The sequence below is a fragment of the Ictidomys tridecemlineatus genome, chromosome 1 (assembly GCF_052094955.1).
Source record: "Ictidomys tridecemlineatus isolate mIctTri1 chromosome 1, mIctTri1.hap1, whole genome shotgun sequence".
NCBI classification, from domain to species: Eukaryota; Metazoa; Chordata; class Mammalia; order Rodentia; family Sciuridae; genus Ictidomys; species Ictidomys tridecemlineatus.
This window is the reverse complement of record NC_135477.1, coordinates 222,447,282-222,469,916: the sequence shown is the minus strand read 5'-3', so window position 1 is coordinate 222,469,916 and position 22,635 is coordinate 222,447,282. Positions and strand designations below refer to the sequence as shown.

The following is a 22,635-nucleotide window of genomic DNA, read 5'->3' as shown; positions in this document are numbered from 1 at the left end:
ACCATCTACTCCTTCTTTGCTCTTTGCTGTATCTTCATGCTTCTCATATTCAATGCAGCCCTACCTTGATCATTACAGAGCCCTTTCACTGAACTGTATAGACCCTCCCCTATGTTAAGGAAAGTGTTCTACATGCTCCAACATTTTCTTGCACACTTTTTCTTTTTCCACTAACAAACAGAGCCTTTCCTTATCAGTACCTCCCACCATAAGCCCTGCTTCCTAATAATACTTTGAGATCACTTCACTCACTACCACAGTCAATAATTTTCCACCTGAAGTACGGCATCTGCTTGCAAATGGGTGTTCATCTTTCCATCCTCTAATACTTGGAGAATATGTTCATCTATCTGATTGAATTCAGTATTCAACTTACCATTGTAAACCATGCCCTACCTTCTTCTAAAATTAAGGCAACATTCTCCATATTAAATCCACAGCTAACCTCTAAGTCAGTTTTCAGATCTCTAAAATCATCAGCTCTAATTCACATCAGTTATGTCTAATTTACTGGTATAAAGTTGTAGATTCAAATTAAATTTTCTATATTGATGAGATCATGCCTGGTGTGTTGGTTAGAATCTCTACTATAATGTTGAATAGATGTGATAAGAACAGACATCAGTGTCTTATGATCTGAGCAAGAAAGAGTCATCTTTCACCATAAATGTGGCAATAGCTGTGAGAATTTTCACAAATGTCCTTTAACGGTTGGGCAAACTTTGATATTATGATTTTTGTTATTCCTGTGGGCTGGGGGTCAAACCCAGGGCCTTGCACCAGCTAGGCAAGTACTCCACGACGGAACTACAAACCTAGCTCCAGATTGCTTTTTTAACATAAAAAGTAACTGCATTCCTAGGATAGATGTCACTTGGTTACAATAAATTATCCTACTAATTTATTATTGCTAGATTTGATTTGCGAGTAGTTGTTTATCATCTCTGCATCTGTGTTCAAGAGGGATATTGGCAGGGAATTTTCTTGTAAAGTCTTTGTCTGGTTTTGGTATCCAGTTAAATTCAGTTTTATAAAAGGAGGTGGAAAGTTTTCTAGAAGATATCAAGGAGAATTGACATTGTGTTTTCCTTTAAAAGTTTGGTAGGATTCACTAGTGAAGCCAATTACACTTCAAGTTTTCTCTTCTTAACTATAATTTCAATTACGTTGATAAAGGTCTATCAGGGTTCTCTATTTCCTCTTGAGATTGGAAGATTTTTCTTTCAAAGATTTGTCCATTTCAGATATGTTGTCAAATTCATTGGCAAAAAGTTGGTCGTAACATTCCTTAGCATCTTCTTAATATTTATGAAATCTGTACTGATGCCATCTTTCTCATTCCTGATATTGGTAATTTGTGTCTTCTTTGGTTTTTCCTGATCACTATGGCTAGAGTTTTATCAATTTTATTGACCTTCTCAAAAAAACCAATTGCTTTTCCATATTATAGATTTTCATTTTGACCTTATTATTCTATTTCTTCTGCTTACTTTGGTTGTAATCTATTCTTCTCTTTTAGTTTTTTGATGTAGAGCTAGGAACACTAATTTGAACCTCTCCTTTTCTAATACGGGCAGTTGAGTTCTATAAATCCTCCCCCACCAAAATACTGCTTTGAGAGGCAAACCACAGATTGATATGTTGTGTAGTTGTGCTGTGATAAATACTTTATAGTTTCTCTTTTGATTTTTTTCTTTGATCCATAGATTACTTAGAAGTTATTCAGTTACCATACCAAGAGAAAATTTTTCAAGGTCTTCTTGTTATTGATTTCAAATTCCATTCCACTGCAATCTGCAAACATGTTTAGTACGAGTTGAGTCCGTCTAAATTTATTGAGATTTGTTTTATGTCCTAGATGATGGTCTAATTTGGTAAATGTTCCATTTGCACTTGAGAAGAATGCCTTCTGCTGTTGGGTGGAGTGTTCTATGTTAGTCAAGTTGGCTGATAGTGTTGTTCAAATCTACTCTGTCTTGGCTGATTTTCCTCTTGCATGTTTTATTATTTGATGAAAGAGTGAAAACTCTTATTATAATTTTTTCTAATTTCCTTTGTAGTTCTGTCATGTTTTGAAGCTCTGTTATTAGGTACATAAATGTTTGGCATTGTTATGTCCTCTTGAATTAAATGACCCCTTCATCATCATGAAATGAACTTTGTTATTCTCAGCATTAGTCTTTACTCTGAAAAGTACATTGTCTCATATTTAATATAACCACTGCAACTTCCATCACACTTCTAGTATGATCCTATCTTTTCCCATTCTTTCCTTTTAGCCTATTTGTGTCTATGTTTAAAGATTCTTTCCTAAAGTGGACATTTGGTGGAATTGCTTTTTTAAAAATATCAAATCAGTCATTTATATTTAACTTGATTGTTAATGGTTATCAACACTTGATTGGTAATTCAGTGTCACCTTGCTACTTGCTTCCTATTTGTCCCATATATTCTTGCTCCCTTTTTTCTTCTTTTTCTGCCTTCCTTTGAATTGGTTGTTTTGGTAATTCTATGTTATCTTATTTAAGGTATCACTGTGAGCAGGCACAGTGGCACAGGCCTGTAATCCCAGAAATGCAGGAGGATCAAAAGTTCAAAGGCAGCCTCAGTAACTTAGTGAGGCCCAAAGCAACTTAATGAGATTGAATAAATGAATTGTAAAAAATGGGCTGGGGATGTCCTCTAACCTCCCCCACAAAAAAAAAAATCACTGACTTTAGTGCTACTTTAGGATTTATATAGCACATCTTTAATCAGTCTGCCTTCAAGTGTTATTATACCAGTTTATATACAGTATAATGTAAGAACATTACAATATGCTGCATTTGTTTTTCCTCCTATGATGTTTGTTATTCTCATGCATTTTACTTTTACATATCTTATAAACCCCATAATATATAGTTATTTTTAAATACTTATCCTCTAAAGATATTTAAGTAATATAAACTAAATCTTGATTTCCCCTGTAATTTTCATTTCTGGTACACTTCATTGTTATACGTATCTTATATGGATACAGATTTATCCATATTTATATATAAATCTTTATGTATTTACATATCTTATATGGATACAGATTCATATATGTATCTTATACACATATAGATTTATAACGGATATAATTTCTCATCTGCCTGGAGGTCTTCATTTATCATGTCTTATAATGTTGATCTGCTAGTAATACATTCTTTCAACTTTTGTATATATGGGGGAAAAAACAATTTTTTACTTTCCTTTTAAATATTTTTTCTAGGATACAGGGGGCCTCACCACACTTTCACTACATTACTGATCCTATTCCATTGTCTTCTCATTTGCACTGTTTCCAGTGAGAAATCTGATGTCATTTTCATCTTAGCTCTCATATATGTTATACCTTTTCTCTGCTTTTTAGGATTTCTTTATGTATTCCTCAAAATTCCCAAAATAAAAATCAAAAGGACATTTCTGTATATATCCATTCTCTTCCCCTCCCTCCCCACCCCGTCTCCTGGGGGTGGGTATTGATTTAAGGAATCAGCTCACATACAGGAGGCTGATAAGTCCAAAATCTGCAGCAGTCAGCTGGCAGGCTAGAGACTCAGAAAAGAGCCAGTGCAAAGTTCAAATCCAAAGGTCATCTGTTGAAGAATTCCCTCTTATTCCAGGGAGGTCGGTCTTTTATTCTGTTCAGGACTTCAACTACCTAGAGGTCACACCATAGTAAAGAGGACAATCTGCTTTACTCAAAGTCCAGAGAGTTAAGTACTAATCTCATCTAAAACAACATCATAGAAATATTTAGAATAATGTTAGACCACCTCTGTGGACACCATGGCCATGTTATATATAAAATTGACCATCATATTTTTTTTTAACCACAGGCTTCAGGCAATTTTATTATGATGTATCTTGGTATGCTTTTGTTCATATTTCTTACATTTGGGGTTCAATGGGCTTCTTGGATCTGTGGGTGCATAGTTGTCTTCAGATCTGGCAATGTTTCAGCCATTATCTCTTCAATTTTTTTTCTGTCCTTTTCCCCACCCCTTTGGCTTCATACACTCAAAAGAGCTCACTGATGCTCTTCCCCCTCTCATGGATAGATTCTACAATGCTAACACTCTTAAGTTCATCAAATCCTTTCTTTTCATCAATTGGTATTAATCTCATCTGACACGTATTTTATCTCAGGTATTATTCATGAGTAGAAGTTTTATACAGGGTTTCTTTTTTAAATACCTTTATTTGATTTATTTTTTTATGTGATACTGGGGATCAGACCCAGTGTCTCACTCATGCCAGGATAGCACTCTATCACTAAACCACAACCTCATTTCTTAAATCTTCCATGTCTGAATCTTATGAACAGATATAATACAGTTGTAATGTCTTTCTTTGTTAATTCTAATATCTGTGTCAGTTCTGGTAAGTTTTAAATGAATGCTTATCCTCCTTATTATGAATTTTGTCTTTCTATCTCCTCCTGTGCCTGATAATCTTGAATTGAATGTCAGACACTGTGAATTTTACCTTGTTGCATGCTATTTCTCTAAATCTTATACAGATTTGTACTGGGATACATTAGCACCACCAGAAAATTACTTGAGCCTTTTGGACTGGGTAATATGATCTGCTAGGTGAATCCAGAGCAGTACTCAGCTTAGAGCCAATTCCTGAGGCAAGATCTTGTTGAATATTCTACCTAGTTCCTCATGAATTATGACTTTTCCAGTCTGTCTGGTAGTTATAGTCATAAGTTTCAGCCCCATGAGAAGACCAAGCACTATTCCCCCTCGTACTTTCAGGTACTTCTTTTCCTGCCCTTGAGCAGTTTCCTCATGTGCTTGCTTTGTCCACTTCACAAGATATTCAAAGGATACACACTAAAGATCTCTAGGGGTCTGTCTCTGTGCAACTCTCTTTTGTCTAGTATGCTGTCTTATTAACTCTAGCTGCTTGATCTCCTTGATTCTCAGCTCCATCTTTTGAATGCAGGAAATACACTGAGTTCTATTTCAGCTCCCTCTGGAACAGTGTCACAGCCTGGAAGCTCTCTCAAGGCAGTAAGCTGGGGCAATCATAGGGCTCAATACATTTGTTTCTTATTTCTCAGGGATGACTGTTCTTTGTTGCTTCACATTCACTTACTTGAAAACTGTTTTATATATTTCATACTTTTATTTTTCACTTTATTTTTTTTCAGTTCTGACAGTTGAACCCAGGGATGCTCTGCCACTGAGCTGTATCCTAGGCCCTTTTTATTTATTGCTTTAATTTTTGAGACAGGGTCTAAGTTGCCCAGGCTAACCTCAACCTCACAATTCTCCCAGCCTCAGCCTCTAGAGTGGCTGAGATTACAGGTTTGCACAACTGCACTCAAGTGTTTCATTTTTTAAAAATATTATCTCTGTTGTTTCAGGTGTGAGAGTAAGCCAGCCCAGTTATTCCATTTTGACTAGAACCAGAATCCTTACTGATTCTTGCATGCACCGCCCTCTCCTGAGCATCTTCTGTCTTTACTTCTCATCAGGCAACCACCTTTATGCCTCTGTCTCATGCTCACATGATAACCTTTCCTTACAAAAATAAATTCTTTTAACATTGCTTTCTTTCTCTCTTTCTCTTTTTATTTTTTATTTTGTCTCTCTTCTTGAAAGAAGAGTCTATATGCAATCTTAGCCAAAGGACCAAGGAATGAAAATGATAGTTTATAGCTCATTCCCTTTACTTACTCATTATCTCCTCATTCCTGAGGTTGGTTTCTATCCCCAACAATCTACTGAAACTGTTCTACTGAAGGCAGAATTAGACAGGCCATAAGTATAGATAGGTAAATCAAGTCAGGTCAGATTAAGGAGGCCAATTTAAGTCTGAGAAGTTGGAGACTGTCCCCTGGGGATTGAAATGCCTCCAGAGCTCTTCCTCAACCCTTATCAAGATAACTGGCCCTGCTCCAACCTGTTGCTAAGGTAACCTGTCCCAGGAATTCTCCTTCCCTACAGGAAGTTATAAAAGTTGTTAATTAATGTGTCCTCGGTTGTTCCATCTGGCCCTTCCTCCTATCCATCTGCTTCTCACCTTTTGGCCATCCCACCTGAGCATCTCCTGGGCCTAGTCAAGTATACAAGAAGGAGAAAGATAAGGGAAAGAGAGCAGGAGACAAAGGAAGCCTAGGACACTTAAAAAAAAAAAAAAGGCAGAACACCCTCACTTCTTGAGATACCAGAATACCACCTATGGGCCCCTTCTCCCTCCTGAGAAAAGTTTATGTGATTTTACTTATTTATTTTTGGGGGGTGCCAGGGATTTAATGTGGGGGCACTCGACCACTGAGCCACATTCCCAGCCCTGGTTTGTATTTTATTTACAGACAGGATCTCACGGAGTCGCTTAGCGCCTTGCTTTTTCCTGAGGCTGGATTTGAACTCGGGATCCTCCTGTGTCAGCCTCCTGAGCCTCTGGGATTACAGCTGTGAACCACTGTTACCCCTTTTAAAATAAACCCTGCTTTATATGCTTGCCTTGGCATGCTTCTCTAATGTTATACTTCAGCATGTGAGGAAGCAGGACTCGTCACTGATAATTGGCAATATCACTACCATTGGTCATTAATGATCACACCCTTCTCATTTTTTAGACTTAGGTTTATATTGTTGGTTCTTTTTACTTCTTGACCGTACTGAACTTATATGATATTGCACAAAATTGCCCGGCTTATAGACCTCATCAGATACATAATATATAATAAGATACATAAAATATAAGGGCAGGGATGTTTATCTGTTTTGATAACTGATCATGATCAGTACCTAAATCAGGGCCAGTTGCACAGTATGCAGTCAACAAATATGCAATAGGTGAATGAAATATAGTTGGTGCTTAGCAGCCTTCTTGCCTGTCTCTATCCATTCTTTCTGTATGATCTCATCAAAATCCACAATTAAAATTGCCTCTTCAATCTGGATCTGTAGCTCTAAAATCTCCCTAGTCTATTTTTTTTAAACTATTTGATGTTTAACTGTTGGATGTCATGCTGATACCTCAAAATTAGTAAACCCCAAACTAACCTCATTCTTTTTATCTTAAAACTATCTGTCGAGTTTTCCCTACTTCTTTTTACAATTCACTCAAACACCAAGTTAGAAACTTGAGTCATAATTGATTCTTTTCCCTTTCTTTATATTACCTAATATAATTATCACATTTTACAGTATCAATAAAATTACATGTGACTCTTAACTCTCCATCTCAAGTAACTACTTTGCCTGCTGGATCACCTCTAATGTCACAGGCCTCTACCAGCAACTTCTCTAGTCTCTGGCCTTGGATCCCAACACTTCATACAATGCTGCATCTTGTGCATAAAGACCACTAACTTTTCTCTGAATCACCTATGCTTTTGATTCTCACACCCCTCTCCCTATTACTCAGATCTTCCCTATCATAAGAGGCCTTATTCAAATGTAATATTTGATTAGCCTTCTTTGATCTCCTAGGTTAGAAATGATCACTTTTCACTTTCATTTTATACTGTCAAGTACAGCCCATATCATATTCTGTCTTAGCACAGAGCCTGGCATATAATAAACATTCAATAAATGTGAACCATTTTATCACTAGAAAACTTATCTTCCAAACCCAGTATAAACTTCTTGATGGCAAGGACCTCCAAAGAGGCCTCCAAAAAGGCACTCTGCCAAGTTCAGAATAATTGCAACTCATAGAAGTTTGATATCCAAAACGTTAGCCAACTTAATATCCAACTCACCAGAAAGTCAACTAGCACACAATGTTATCATTGGTTCCAGCAAAAAGAAAACATTATTTTAAAAAATAAAAACAAATATAAAACACATATTATACTTTATGAGTACATTATAAAAATATTTACAGATAATTATTTCACATTATAATAGAAGAGCAAAACAATTAGCAGTAGGGCTAGATGACAACTCAGATAAAGAGAAGTATATTTTGTGTTACTCTTACACTTATATTGGAGGTTACTTGGCTTGGAAACAATTATTAAGCTAATAAAGTTTGTATAAGTTTGAGGCACATTACTCAAAAGCTATCCACAGTTTCAGAAAACCAGCAAGTACATACTCAGATCAGATACTAAGCCTTAGATTCCATGAAATGTTATTGGAAAATCTTTCCTGGCATGTGACTGTCACTGACTGTGTAACAATGGCCATATCACTACCCTCTTGTATCTTAAGATGATAAGAGGTAAAAACAAGATATGAAGATTCTTTTCTGTCACAGAAGATGGCTAGGAAGCTCACAGATGATACTTTATGTAAAAATATCATGCAGATTCAATTTACTATCATTTGTTTATTCACTTAACAAATATCTGTACCTATGCCTAAATCTTGTGACTGTGTAAAATGCTCTATCTGCCCTTAGGAGCCTGCAGCTCAGAATGGGGGAGTAGACGTGGGAACAAAGCAGTATGACAGGTACTGAACGGTAGAAATATGGACCACATCCAGTGGAGAGAGGAGGGAGAACTCTGTTCTGAGGGAAGAAGGAGGTGGCTGGCCTGGTTCGGTGCACAGAGGTTGCTCTCAGGCTCTCTGCTCATTCTCTCTGTGGGCTCACAACTCATTACCAATCCCTCACTCTCTCCCTCACCCTCTAATCAAGCTGAGTCTGTTTCTTTAACAACTCCAGTTTCATGTCTATTATTCCAAGATCTGAAAAGTTCTCAAAACCTGCACTTTTTTTTTTTTCTTAGCTGGTAGCAAAACCTGAACTGCACTGATGTCAGACTCCTGATTATCAATATTTTTCTGTCTTGTTAGGACACTTGGGTCAACAATTTCATCATCCACCCACCACCAAAGCCAAGAATGAGTCATTCTCAGCTCCTTTTTTCACCCTCTAAACCCAACTGGTCATCGAGCCCTGTTGATTCTAGCCCTCAGATGTTGTATCCTATTTATCCCCTCCTCTCCATTCTTCCCACTCCTGCTGAGCTAAGGTCTCCAGCACATGTGTGGCACTGCTGAGGGCCATTACCAAGTAGGAATGACGCATCGAAATTTCCTTGCCAAGCGTACCCCATGCTGCTTAGCGGACATTCGATGGGACATTGCATGCATGTTTTAATAAGGTGACCTTGCTCAAGGACCAAGGCAGATCCGGGTTTAGAGCTGATCAGGTTTGAGGAAGTAACCGGCTCCTTGAGTTTAAGGCGTTGCCAGTTTAAGATAATGGGTTTTAGGGAAGTTAGAGGTTGAAGATTATTGCTGGGATTAGGGTGTTCCTGTTGCTTGTTCCCATTGAGTTCTCGTGAGATTAAAATGGGATTTGGAGACAGCCTCTTGGAGTAGGTGAATTGTGCAGGGAGATGGCAGAACGCGTTTGCCCCTGGACCTGTGTGGAGGCGGTGTGAGAGCTGGAATAAAGAATTGCTGTTTGAACCTACAAAGCTGTGAGTGCCTCGTGATTCTGGTGCCAAGCCGAGACATTGGCCTTGGGCATGGCACCATTTACAATCATCTCCTACCTCTGCCTCTCATCAGTACTCTTCATAATTTATCCTCCACGTCATGGCCAGCTTGATCCAGCTCATCATGCAGTTTCCTTGCTTAAAACATCTGAATGTCTCTGTACTGTCTACAAGTAAAGCTGGCATTTCTGAGCATGGTATAAGAAGTTAGCCACAAGGTGGCCACAGCCTCTCTTAGGATTCGCCCCCAGCACTCTATTAAACACACACGGCAGCCATGCAGGAAGCCATGGGGTTTCTGAGAGGTCCCATTTTGGTTTCTGCCTTCACACAAGCTTTCCCTGTGCTCCCAAATCTTTTCTTCTCCACCTCCCACTCTGTTCCTGCTCATCTCCCTGGCTTGCCAACTTTGGATCCAAAGAAGAAAGACTCTTCAAGCATCCTTCCCTTCCCCAGCCAGGCAGCACTGACCAGACCCACTCCACTGGAAGTTTCTATACATGAATTAGCATCTACTTGGCCAGCAGACTGGGTCTCTTGCAGTGCTAGAATCATTGCTCATCCCCAGAGTACATAGTAGGTTCTCAAAAATCCAGCTGAATGAACAGCAGCTCTTCAACTTTCCCAGCCAACTTCTCGCCCTATCCTTCCCTGGCAGTTCTAGATCTCCTCCCACAGCAGCTCTATTCTTTATCTCCTACAATTGTTCTTCCGTTTATCATCTCTAATTTATACCCTTCTTTCCTGTTCCTCTGTCAGAAGAGAAAGTGGAAGCATTTGGGGAGTGACAAAGCTCTCAACTTTGGCACTGATAACCTTTGGAGCGGGAGGGTTCTTTGTGGTGGGGACTCCCTGTGCACTGCAGGGTGTGCAGAAGGCACTGGCCTCTACCCACTCGAGGTCAGTAGCCCCTCTCCCAGTTGTGACAGCTAAACTGTGCCTGCACATCACCAACATCCTCTGAGAGGGAAATGACTGAGGAACTCTAACCTAGACTGACTGTTCTGTAAGTCAGAAAATAACATGAGAACACTGATCAAAGGCCCCCTGCACTGCTTATCCTCCCGGTGAAAAATGGTTAAGGAGAGAAAATTCAGACTCCGTTGTGGGGTTATGTAGGGAGTACATGACCAACAAAAGCGACGATTCAAGGGAGGACAGCCCTGCGAGGGCCTGAGATAAATTCACCATAAAAGGACCAGAGTTCCAGTCTTCAGAATTAGTTTGGAGTAACATTTTACTGAGCCTGATTTATTCTGCACCACTGAAATGCTCAGCAAGAGGGATACAGAACACTGTGATGCAATGCTATTAAGCCCTCTTCATATCTTTTTTGGAAAAGAGGTACATGGAAATAAATACACTGACAGAAATACTGAACTAGAATGGAATTGGGGACATGGGCCACATAAATAACACAAGAAGCTGGAAAGGCCAGGATAGGAAGGAGAGAGGGCCTGGTACCTGGCACAGAACCTACCTGTGGTTGATACGACGTTCTCAGGACTTTCACTGCAGAGTTTTGACAACAGACTAGTCTTGCCGGAACCAGTGAGGCCTATGCAAACCAGGTCATATTCTGGTCGTGCAGGTGGTGGTCCCTTGCAGCAAAGTGCTCTAAAACACTGCGGAGAAAGAACAGGAAGTATGGTTCTTTAAACAAGAACATGGAAACAAGACTTAGTAACATTTAAAGATGTCTGTGCAGGTGTTAACAAATAGATAAGCATCCTATTAATTATAAAGAGGAAATAGTTACTTCAGAGCAAAGCAACCCAGATGGCACCACCTCAACTGGATGGTCAAGGTTACCACCCCACCATGAGAGGTGTCTAGCACACAGCATCCTTTCCTGTGATGGCAGGTGCTCTGCAGTGGGCATGATGTCATCATGCAGCATTCGAACCAAAATGCAGAACCTGCACCCAACCCTGAGCAAACCAGATAAAGCCAATCTGAGGCATGTTCTACCAGACAACTGTCCCGTTTCCTAAAGTATCAATGTCTTAAAAGTCAAAGACAGACTAAGGAACCATTCTAGGTTAAAGAAGACTATAAAAACAATATGAAATGCATCTGAGATTAGATCTTGAATCAGGAGGGAAAAAAGTGCCATAAATGACATTATTGGGACAATAATGAAGACTGAATATAGACTACATATTAGATAACAGTGTTGCATAAGGTTAAATTTCCTGAATTAAATAACTGTACTGTGGTTATGTAAGGAAAATCATTGTTCTGAAGAAACACACACGTAAGTACTTAGAGGTAAAGGGTCTTGATGTCTGCAATTAACAGGCTCAGAGAAATTCCAAATCTCTCCATCTCCATCAGGGGAGGAGTGTAATAAAGCAAACATGGTAAAATGTTAATGATTCGTGAAGTTGATTGAAGAGTTCATAGCAAAATTCTTTGTTCTATTTTCATAACTCTTTGATGTCAATTCAAAATAAAAAGAATTTTAAAGAATTTAAATGAGTCTTCTCATATCACTGTCTTCTTGGCCTTTGCTAAATTTCAATTGTTTCAGGTAAACTGACCTCAGGGTGCTATGACCTGTAGGGTAGCGTGTGCACCACACAAACATGTTTGCTCTCCTAGCGTTAAAACAAAGGGATTGAGGAGACAGAATATGATTCACACAGTTTTTGATCTTTGGCTTATGCCTCATCCATTTACTGGGGGCTTACTATATGCCAGTTTTGTAGAAACAGAAGTATTAGGCTCTGAATGATCCATGAGAGAGGGAGAGCAGGAGGAAAGGAGAGAGAAAGGCTGACCCCCTCTCTTATAGGTCATCATGAGAGAAGAGACCAATAAAAAGCTTGTGTTGATCTTCTCAGATAAAAACTGAGTCCTAATTGGCTGTCACTCTTTCATAAATCAAGCTTGATTATTTCTCTTCCCCCTTTCTCATATATGACCCACAAGTCCAGTCCATGAAACCTCTGAAATCTCTCTAGGATCTGTCCACTTCTCTCCAGTCCAGGCCATAGTTACCTGGACAACATCAACATTTCCCCCACCACTTCCAGTGTATTTGCTCTTGTCCTCTCTGTTCTCTGGACAGCAACCTCTGGGATTGTTTATAAAAAGAAAATTATTACGTCTGCTTAACGCGCTTTGGTAACTTCCTCTTGCTTCGGGGCCCAAACCCCTATCATGGTCCATGAGGTGTCCACCACCTGCTCCAGCCCACTCACTAGCCCCTTGCCCACCTCCCCCAAGCCATGCGGGGGCCCTGTCTCATTCCAGGCACTGGCCTATGCTATTTCCTCTTCCCCTGACTCTGGGCTTAGCCAACTCCTCATCAGTGTTTGGGTCTCCACTTAACCATTCCATCCTCAGGGCAGTATGCTCTGATCCCAAGACTTCATCAGCAATTGACTTCAAGCTCTCACAGCTCTTTTGTGAATTCATCTTGCAGATGAACACAGTTTCTTTTATTATTATTATTATTATAGTTTCCATTTTATTTTTTTCCAGAAGATAGCGTTTCTTCACTCATTAAGGATGCAGTTCCTTACATGGGCTTTGGTGGAGGTCGTGGGGCAGCACCGACAGGTCTAAAACGAGGTGGGGATGTCCGGTCCTTCCGGCCTTCAGAAGATCGATTCCCGACTACCTTGCTGTGAATGGCACAACTCACAGAGTCATGCAGCTTCACATACAGCTTGGGAAGCACATACGCGTCCAAAACACTTGCTTTGGAAATGTCCCTGACGGCTGCGGCCTCCACGATGTTTCCAATGATGAACTTCTTAATGGCCTTGTCCTTGGGCACACACCTGGCATAGTTGGAGCAACGAATAGGCTGCACATGCCCGCGGCCCTTTTTCACACGACCATTATTCCTTCTTTTTTTGGTCATCTTGGAAGCCAGGACCCGGGAGAGCACGTGACATCCGGCCGGATCTCTTATATAGCGCAAGATCCCTACGCTCACAGGGGAAAACCCGTAGCATCAAGAACGGAAAACCACTTCCAAAAATTTCTTGATTACTTAGCGGTTCCAAAGAAACCCAGAGCAGACAGGGGTTCCTAGGGTTTATTTATGCATGGAACGAGTTACCTTTGGGACTACTTAGCCTGCTGGCGGAAGAAAATTAGTGTTATAGGTTTCGCGAGAAACATCGCGATACCCTGAACCCAGTTTATTATTACACTATGGGAACCACATCTGTCCATCTCCATCCCAGTAACCCTAGTGGCCTTTATTGAGGTGAGTGTAGATCTCACCTCAATAAAGAAGGGTTAAAGAAAAAAAAATGACAGTTAAAGTTTCACCTAAGAAAAGCAAAAAGGAAGCATGAAACCCAATAGGATGTCTGATCCACAGCCACTTGGGTCACCCATGCTTGAGCAAAACGGTGTAAAACCAAAGAGAAACCTGTGACTTTCTCCTTTCACTTCAATGCCAGAAGTTAGCCTCATTTCCAAAAAAAAGGTTTTGATGTACAGGATCTATTCTCGAAAGAGGAGAGCTGCTTTTTGACCTAAATCCATTTTCCCTCAGTTTTTAAGAAGTTCTGCTGACTTCTGGTAAACAATATTTAATAATCCATATTCTACATGGATTTATTAAACTCTAATCCCATTTCCTCTCAGTCTTTTCAGGCCTGTGGAGTCTTAATTATTTCAGTCTGCCTTCATATAGCACCTCCTCCCACTCCTTGTGTCAGTTGCTCTTCTCTGGCCATGTTTTAGTTCCATTAAGTGTTCCCCTACCAGATTTGTGACTGCAGCTATAAAAAGCCTTCTCGATGCCAACACAACACGTCCCATCCTGGATTTGCAAGAAAGCTAGCTGATATTGTTTAACTTTTGCAAACTTTTCCTCAAGTCTCCCAGACTCTTGATGAGAGTCCTATGTATGTATGTGTATGTACCTCCTTGAAGTCGGCACCTGACTCACAGCTGTTGACACTAAGCAGAGGTCATCTGTGCTCTGCTATGATGGGACACACTGCTCACATCTGATTCTACAGCTGGGCTGCTTCAGTCTCTGCTGAAGGAAGCAGGGAGAGATCCTATTCCAGCTCTAGAGATGCCCGCTGCTGCTTAGCTCCAGTGCCAGAGTTCCTATGGACTGTCTCTTAGAGGGGGATGGACCCAACTACTGTGATCCAAATTACTATAAATCCTAAATACAAAATGAAATTATATGTAGCTGATTGCTTTTATTGCCCTGTTCAAATTATTTACAAATCATTTATACACCAATATTATTCAACATATTTTAGCCCAAAGTTCTACAATTCCATCTTCATATTGTTCTTGATATCTGGAGTATAAAAACTTCTGTACCCAAATCCATTAATCATCACCTGTTAACTTATTCCAGGACACCGGAGACACTTCTGACAGAACACACAATTTAGCAATGACATTCCACTTCTCTACTTTTTCTATATACTTCCCAGGACTGTCACCTGTACCCCCCTGGTTCTAGTTGCACAGAATGCAAAGACACCAAACATGGCAACTCCCCTGGCACACGTTCACCGCTTTCCTGAATTCCAGTCTCTGTAGTTCCAACTGTTTTTGAAGACCCCAAACTAAATCTGAGCAAACTAAAAGTCTACCCCCAAAACTCAGGCTATGGAAATAAGGCATTTGGGAAAATAAATGCAACACTGACATTATTACGAGGCAGAATCTTTGAGATAAACTACAGAATCCTGAAAGTAAAAATGTGTTTGAAGTAAATAAATACATCCCATGGCAAATGGGAAAAGTGTCAGACTTTGAGCCAACAAAATAAAACTTTTAAGAGTATATCATTTCAAATGGTGGGAGGGAGGAGGGTGTTCGTGGTGTTTGAGTCAGTTCCGAAAAGCTGTACAGAGTTTTCTTTTTTTTCCCCCCCTGGTTTTGTTTAAAAACTTACTGAGGCTTTGGATCTTATAGTCAATTTACTTAAAATTACTCATTTTGGCCTCTAGACTATACTGTACCAAAGTTCATTGTGTTTGTCTCCTATAGCAGCTCCTGCATTGTTGAGAGTCAGCCCTTTTCACCGCTGTTCAATGAGAAACACAATGCCGTCGGGCAGTCCTGACAGCAAGCGGCAAACTCGGGCTTCATTCCCAGGCCAGACACTAAGGCATTGTGTAGCTCTGCCCAAGCCTCATAAACCTATCCATGCTTCAGTTTCCCCATGATTAACCAGTAACGTTTAACACTATCTGTCTCTTCCTTTCTTCAGGAGGATGTTATGAGGCATGGGTTCAATGCATTATTCTACTAAGAAAGGCGCCAGACGGGTAAATAACTGTTCATCACGATGCTCATTTTCCTAAGATATCTTTGCTGCTAGTTAGCTTCCTGGGCAAGGGCCTGGCAGCCTGACATACACCCCAGACTGGAGTACTTCCCCTTCTTTTAGCCCACAGCTGCTTTTACAAGTTCCATCCCATCCCAGTTCAACCCAAGACGCGCACACACACAACACTGCCCTCACTTGCAGCAGGAAATAGAAAACAAAGCCAGTCTGAATTATAATTATGTCCTCTGGGGGGCAACCAAGGTCATGGTCTCCCTCTGACTACTTGAGTTCACCAGGTTTCCCCCCCGCCCTTCAGGGTCAGTTATGAGTCACTCCTTTTTGAAAGAACCTATGAACCTATCTACCACATCATGCCAAGACACAGAACATTTCCCCCTGGCATGTGTGCACAAACTTCTACCTCTGTTCCTTATGAAATGGTAGGTCCTGAGAGAGGCCGACTGGCTACAGCATAGCTTTTGGGAAAATCATATAATCATATGCTCTTTAGTTGAAAAATGGAGCACTCAAAATGCAGAATCATAAACGTTGGGAATATCTGCTTGAAGAAGAAACAGGGCCACATGGGTTAGGAATAAAATATAAGCAAAAGATTACATCGCAAGGTAAAATGAAGCCTTGCACTTCAGGCTGGTGGTTCTGCCCCAAGACAGCAAGACCATCTTAAAACATCCCAGCACCGTTTGGGAATAGTGTCAGGGTTTAGCATAGCTGGCAGAGCACTGTACATGGTAGGTAGTCAGTGACTACTCGGTTACTAAGTCAATGATGTAAAGCATTGAGTAAGCACTTAACTGTGTACCTCGTTCCCCTCCCCTCACATTTCCATCTAACCCATCCTAGCTACTTCCAAGCCATTCACTAGTCCCTCCAACAGTCTGGGAACTCACCCTTCTTACCACCAGGTCCTGTGCACTTGCAATGAAAGGCCCCCTGCCCTTCTCTCTTCTTTCAGCTGAGATGGCACCACCACCAAAAGTCCTCCTTGAATCCCTCAGAGAACTAATCCTTCCTTGTCCTCCTTGGCCCTATTCACATACCTGCAGCACTGCAACTGACACTATAGCACATGTTTGTTTATTTGTTTATTTGTTTTTTCTGATTTATCACCTGATAGAAATAGATACACAGACCCAAAGACATAGTCATTCTTGGTCATATTACTGGTTCAAAAAGCTTAATTTTACAGGCTTCTGAGGGTAGCCAAGCACCCAAACAAAGCAACAGAGTTGTCCTGCAACTACATATTTCTGGATGAGAGATTTGCTCAAAAACCTCCCACTCTGGCACCAGCCCCTGCACTGCCAGTATTTCCAACCATCCTGAGTTGCTAAATTCCCAGCCTTTTGGGACATGGCATTTGTTTCAATTGATGCTCTGTCTTTCACCATGAATACAAGATTTTATTCTGAGCATGAATTCAATTTGATTGAAGCTCTGTATAGTTGCTGGAAATTTTTCTTCAGTCAGCTTTGGGAGTTCCTCACAGACACACAGTCACTGCCCAAGCCCCACAATGTTTCCTCCTTATTTAAATATGGGTCTCACCAGACACAAAACCCAGGGCTCCTATCACAGACAGCCAGGTCTTTTTCTATGCAAGAGTGGGACCTGGCACAACAATGAGCAAACCCTTGTTAGATTAATGAAACATCCATAAGTTGGCACCTAAAGGCAAAAGAATATTCAGCCATAACTTTGACTAGATACAATTCTCATGCAGTTTGGCTTCAAAATCAGAAAGAAGCACCTGCACATTTAACCCTCACCAGTTTTCACAATGCAAAAGAAGTTTTTGAAAGTAAGTCAATTTCTGGAAGTGTTTTCTAATACTAAGAATGTTCAATGAATAAAACATGAAGAAGTTCTTAAATATCTGAAGTGACCTGATTTGGAACACAATGTTTTCCAAGTCTATAATAGTCAAATATGGGTCTGTCTTTTGAAAATCTAACCCCAATACAAAATACAACAGGAGGCCAAATGTGTTAGAGGATTAGTCAGAGCTGCTTGAGCTCTGTAAGAGACATGACAACTGGTGGGTGTCCTAGTAAGTCAAAAACAAAAACAAAGACAGCTAGTACTATTGAGTGCCATATGTAGGTAATTTATGTATAGTAATTCATTTATTCCCTAGAACAATTCAGTAAGAAAAGTACTCTATGACTCCCATTTTAAGATAAGGAAACTGAGGCTTAAAGTCAAGCAACTTGTCCAAAACGAACTGGATTCAAACCCTGGAGGTCTGGCTCTAGAGCTATTTGCTGAGCCACTGGAATGATAAGCTTCTACCATCTGAGGGTGTGTCATGCGGAAGAGACCTCAGAGCCATTCTATGCAGAGGGCAACACAATTCTTAAAAATGCCCTAGGGAGCTATTAAATGGCAAAGTCGGGGGTTGAGTCAGGAGTGTCCAGCACCAGGACTCCCACTCATGTCCTCTTGGCTCTGGGTCTGCCATGTCCATAGGCAGAGGTCAGAGCATCAGAAATGGGGCATTTCTGCTGTTTTGAAGATGTGGAAGAAGCCTTTAAGTTTACCTATGTAGCTGAAGAGAAAGATGCCTGGACAGGAAGGAGGTGTTTCTAGGCTCCTTCACTGGCCCTGTTAGCTTTCTGGTTAACAGTACCTTTCATTCCAGGCAAAGCGACCTTGCAGTGTTTTCCCCCAAGTTAGAAAATGTGGGTGAGAAGCAGAATCCTTAAGGTTCCTGTGAGCTGAATTAGGGAACATGGAAGGAGGAGAGGGAGCCTAGCTGGGATGGAAGACAAGGGATCCTGAAGAGCCACTGGCTTCTTTTTCCCACTGTGTGCCTCTTTCATTTAACCCTTCTTTATCCTCTGGAAAGGACAAAGCTTGTGTATAGAGAGAAGCCCATGCTGGCCATTGAGACTTCTGATTCCACGCACGGCAGTGAGGAAAAAAGAAATCTCTATTAGAACAGTCCTCAAATTCTCCTCCTTAAAATACATGTCCAAGTAAATTTGACTGCAACTGCCAACTTATTTCAACTGTCTTTTGAAAATAAATAAATAAGCAAATACTGAATAAAATAAAATTTGTTGAGGGAGAATATGGGAGAAAATGCACAAATAAATGGGGTTGTATGGAAATGCACATGAGGGAAATGATCTATAGGAAGCACAAAATCTCTTAGCTAGTCCTGTCTATTTGTATAAAGAAAAATGAATGTCAAATATGCCCTCGTGTCTTGGAATAACTAGTTGTTCCTGCAAACAGGTGAAAAGAATAAGTTCAAGACGGCACCTAGGGCAACAGAAAAAATAAGCCAGTGATGGAGCGCTGACAAGAGTGCCCTTGACCGCCAGACACAGCCCAGCAGAAGACTTCCCCGTGCAGTAAGAGCAATCCACTTTTCGAGGTGAAAATCCTGTCACCCTTTAAAACCCTAGTGAGAAAAACAATAAATTGTTTTTACAGAAGATGGGTCAAACCTTTTGGCCATGTGAGCTGCTCCGAGCTCACAGACCAAGGCTTTGGCCCGGAATTGTCCCAGGGCTGAGGCTCCTGGCCAATACATCACACTGCCTCAGGACACTAAGTCTGTCTTTGCCTTACCCTTTGTATTTCTCAATCCACATTCCTTTTTGGGGTGAAATACTCCATTATTTCTGCTTTGTTCTGGGCTGTCTCCTGTCTCTGTCCCTATTAACTCGTGGCAACAAAAGAAACAAACAGAAGCAGGGGATTTCATGCTTAGCAGCTATAGACATTGGCCTCACGGCTTTGCAGAGGGGCAGACATCTGAGACTTTGAATGGAAGAGAGTGCCGCTGCACTGAACCAGACCAGGGGTCCACGTGGCTCCCAGTCTGTGTATCAGCCATCCTTCATCAGCAGCACCCGGGAGTCCTGGTATGTGTGTTTCACCATAAGCCAAAAGTGAGATTTTGAAAGTTAGGGCATGTATCAGATAATTAGATTTGAAGAAATCCCAGATTGTCACATATTCCTACTTATACAAAACTTCAGATCTTCTCAAGTTGGAAACTTTAAAAATAAAAAAAATAAAAAATCCTATTTCTCTGATGTAAAACTGAAAAAGAGAGATAGGTAGGTTGAAAATAAATGTGTCTTTTTTATTTTTAAAATGTAATTCTTATCTTGAAATGGTTAGATGGAAAATCTAATGTTTAAATACCAGTTTTATAATAACAGTATTATCCAATAAAACCAGCAATAAAATCCCCAGGCACTGTTGTCTATAATAGAACCCAAGCTTTATGTCTTTTCATAAATATCTGCATATCAGAGTTTCAACTAGGTCAGTTTCAGATCATACAGTATTTTTTCTTAAAGAACAAACAAAACATACAAATTTAGTTGAAACTAATATATTGATATATAATGACCACTGTTTTGGTCATTATCTTAACAGACATTTCTAAACAGAAAGTAGGGCATAAAAGGAAACACTCAGCATTCCTTACCAAGGGCATTTTTCTGTATGCTATACACTTGGTGTTGGGTTGGATCTGGAATGTTGCCTAAAGTTTCTTGTGTGTTCAGAGATATGGGAATTTTAGAAAATGACTGGATCAAAAGGCTCTGAAATCATCAGTAGATTAATCCATTAATGGCTGAATGAATTACTGGGAGGAAGGTGGAACCCAGCTGGAGGAAGAAGTTCACCAGAAGCGTGCCTTGGAAGGGTTTACCTTCCCTCCCTTTCTTTCTCTGCTTCCAGCTGCCATGAGCTAACAGTTTTCCTCTCCCACACTCTTTCAACATGATCTTCTGCCTCACTTCAGGTCTAAAGCAATGGAGCTAGGCCAACCACAAACTGAATCAATAGGAACTATGAGCAAAAATAAATCTTTCCAAGTTGTTCTTGTCAGGTGTTTTGGTCATAGCAACTAAAAGCTGCCTAACACTCATGGGGAAGAGTCAGGTCATGAACACAATTAAAGAAGAGCTAGGCCCCCATAGGTAGACCTTTGAATGTATCACCTACAAATCCCCAAGAAAAATCCCAACAAAATACCTTCTATCCAATGTTGATATTTTTGAACTGGAGATGGGGAGACTTGCAACCAAAATGAGAAAAACAAATCAAACTAATATTGTTTTTCCTATAATCCCTAACAGTGGAAATCTTACTCTATTTCTTCACTACACAATCTCTGGGGCCTTTCTAAAGATACAGTTCTGTCCTGCATAGTCTTTGTCACCAATTCCAATACATCTGTCCACCTCTGCCTCTAATACCTTCCTGTTCCTCCTCTGTCTTAAATCATTTGAGCAGGTCATCACCACAGTCCCCTGGACAACTACATACTGTCTGATGGAGTGACTAGCTGAGGTCTCATCCAGTTCCAACTCAGTCTCCAAATGCTATGATATTTCTATAACACACATAAGATCATTTCCATGATTTAAAATCCTCCTAAGGCCACCTATACCTGTCTGGATAATGCCCAAATTCCTTCTTTAAGCAAACAAGGATCTTTATGATCTTGCTTTTGCCTTCATTTCTGGTCTCCAATGATTGTTAGGGAGATTACATTAAAATAATGTCTGCAAAGCATTCCAAACAGAATTCAACACATAAAACTTAAATGACAATAATTATTCTTGTTATTTTCCTACTATATACCTGGTCCATATGCCTATCAAAAACAGACTTCTGTGCAGTTTCTGATCTATTCTCTTACCTGCTCCTTATAATCCAAAAAGCCCACCCTCTGCCTATACATTATTCCCTACTATCTTCCTCTGGCTAGACATCCTTCAAAATTCAGTCCAATGATCATTTCTTGAACATATCTGTGTCCCTCAGCCTGATTTAAATGATCTTCCTCAAACTTCCTTAGCACCTTTTCTGTTCTACTATCATAACACTCATTATTAGGTCAAGCAAAGTTGACTTACTGCCATCTTCCTCCACTAGACTTAGAAGTAGTTCCTATATTGAAATACTCCAATTGTGGACCTTGGGTGTCTGACCCAGAATCTACCACGGGATAAGACATGGTCTGGTGAGTAAGTGCCCAGCTTTGATGAAATGCATGGTCAGACACGCTGAAATTGAGCCCCATTCGTATCAGAACAAGTGACTTTACCTGGAGCTGTAACCTAAGCTAGAAACAAGGATCATCTCACAGGATTGTTGGCAGTAGTTTGTGAGGCAGCACTTACCAAATGTTCAATAATCAATAGGTATTATAATCATTAAGATTACTGTTTTGAGATTTTTCCCTTAACGCTTTCCTAAAGAAAACTAATTTTTGTGACCACTAATCATGATTCTTTTCACAGTCTATAATTGAAGATAATTCAGGGTTTGGGTTTATTTTATCATCTATTTGGCCAAAAGATCTGATTTGATCCACCAAATAACAATGGCTAACACAGACAATCCTTTGGTTTGCTATATAGTAAGAAAAATTAAAAAGTGTCACAATATATTTTTAATATAGAGTGAGAGTATTGTTGGATTTTTTTTTCCTTCCCCTGAAAATGAGAAACTCCTAAAAAAGCTACTTGAAACATACTGGTCTATGCTAACAGTTAGATCCATTCTCTTTGAATATGAATCTCTATGCAGACTCAGACAAAAGCATAACGGGGCGGATGTGTATAATCCCTGTGCATCCTCAAATCAGGTGGTTTAACTGCTGACAGGACAAATGTTTACTAAGGTCTAGCCCTGAAGAGCCAATACAGTGAGCTAGATGTTATCTCGCCTCACACATCCACACACGTGCCAGACAGATTCTGATTGCAAAGTCTGTTGTTGGTGATGGGAGAGGCAGAAAGGGCACAGCTGGATGTTTCAGATCCACAGCTGAGCTGGCAGCAGTGGTGGTTCAAGACATCTTCTCGCCTTAAAAGCTGGAATTAATCTGAGAGAGTTATTTAAAGGTGTGTTTTATTAAAGA

The 22,635-nt window shown here is 40.2% G+C and overlaps 2 protein-coding genes across 8 annotated transcripts in view; both read right to left on the bottom strand.

Moving 5' to 3' along the window:
• Positions 1 to 22,635, bottom strand: part of Arl15 (ARF like GTPase 15) — a 395,233-nt gene that overhangs the window by 244,459 nt on the left and 128,139 nt on the right. For all 7 annotated transcript variants that reach the window (XM_005319640.5, XM_078016420.1, XM_078016428.1 and 4 more), the window contains exon 2: positions 10,923 to 11,067. In XM_005319640.5, the coding sequence (XP_005319697.1) occupies positions 10,923 to 11,067 (145 nt within the window). The remainder of the gene's footprint in view (positions 1 to 10,922; positions 11,068 to 22,635) is intronic.
• LOC101963578 (small ribosomal subunit protein eS26) lies at positions 12,903 to 13,355 on the bottom strand. Its single transcript, XM_005319639.5, has one exon. The coding sequence runs from the start codon at positions 13,314 to 13,316 to the stop codon at positions 12,969 to 12,971; it is 348 nt and encodes a 115-aa protein (XP_005319696.1). The 5' UTR covers positions 13,317 to 13,355; the 3' UTR covers positions 12,903 to 12,968.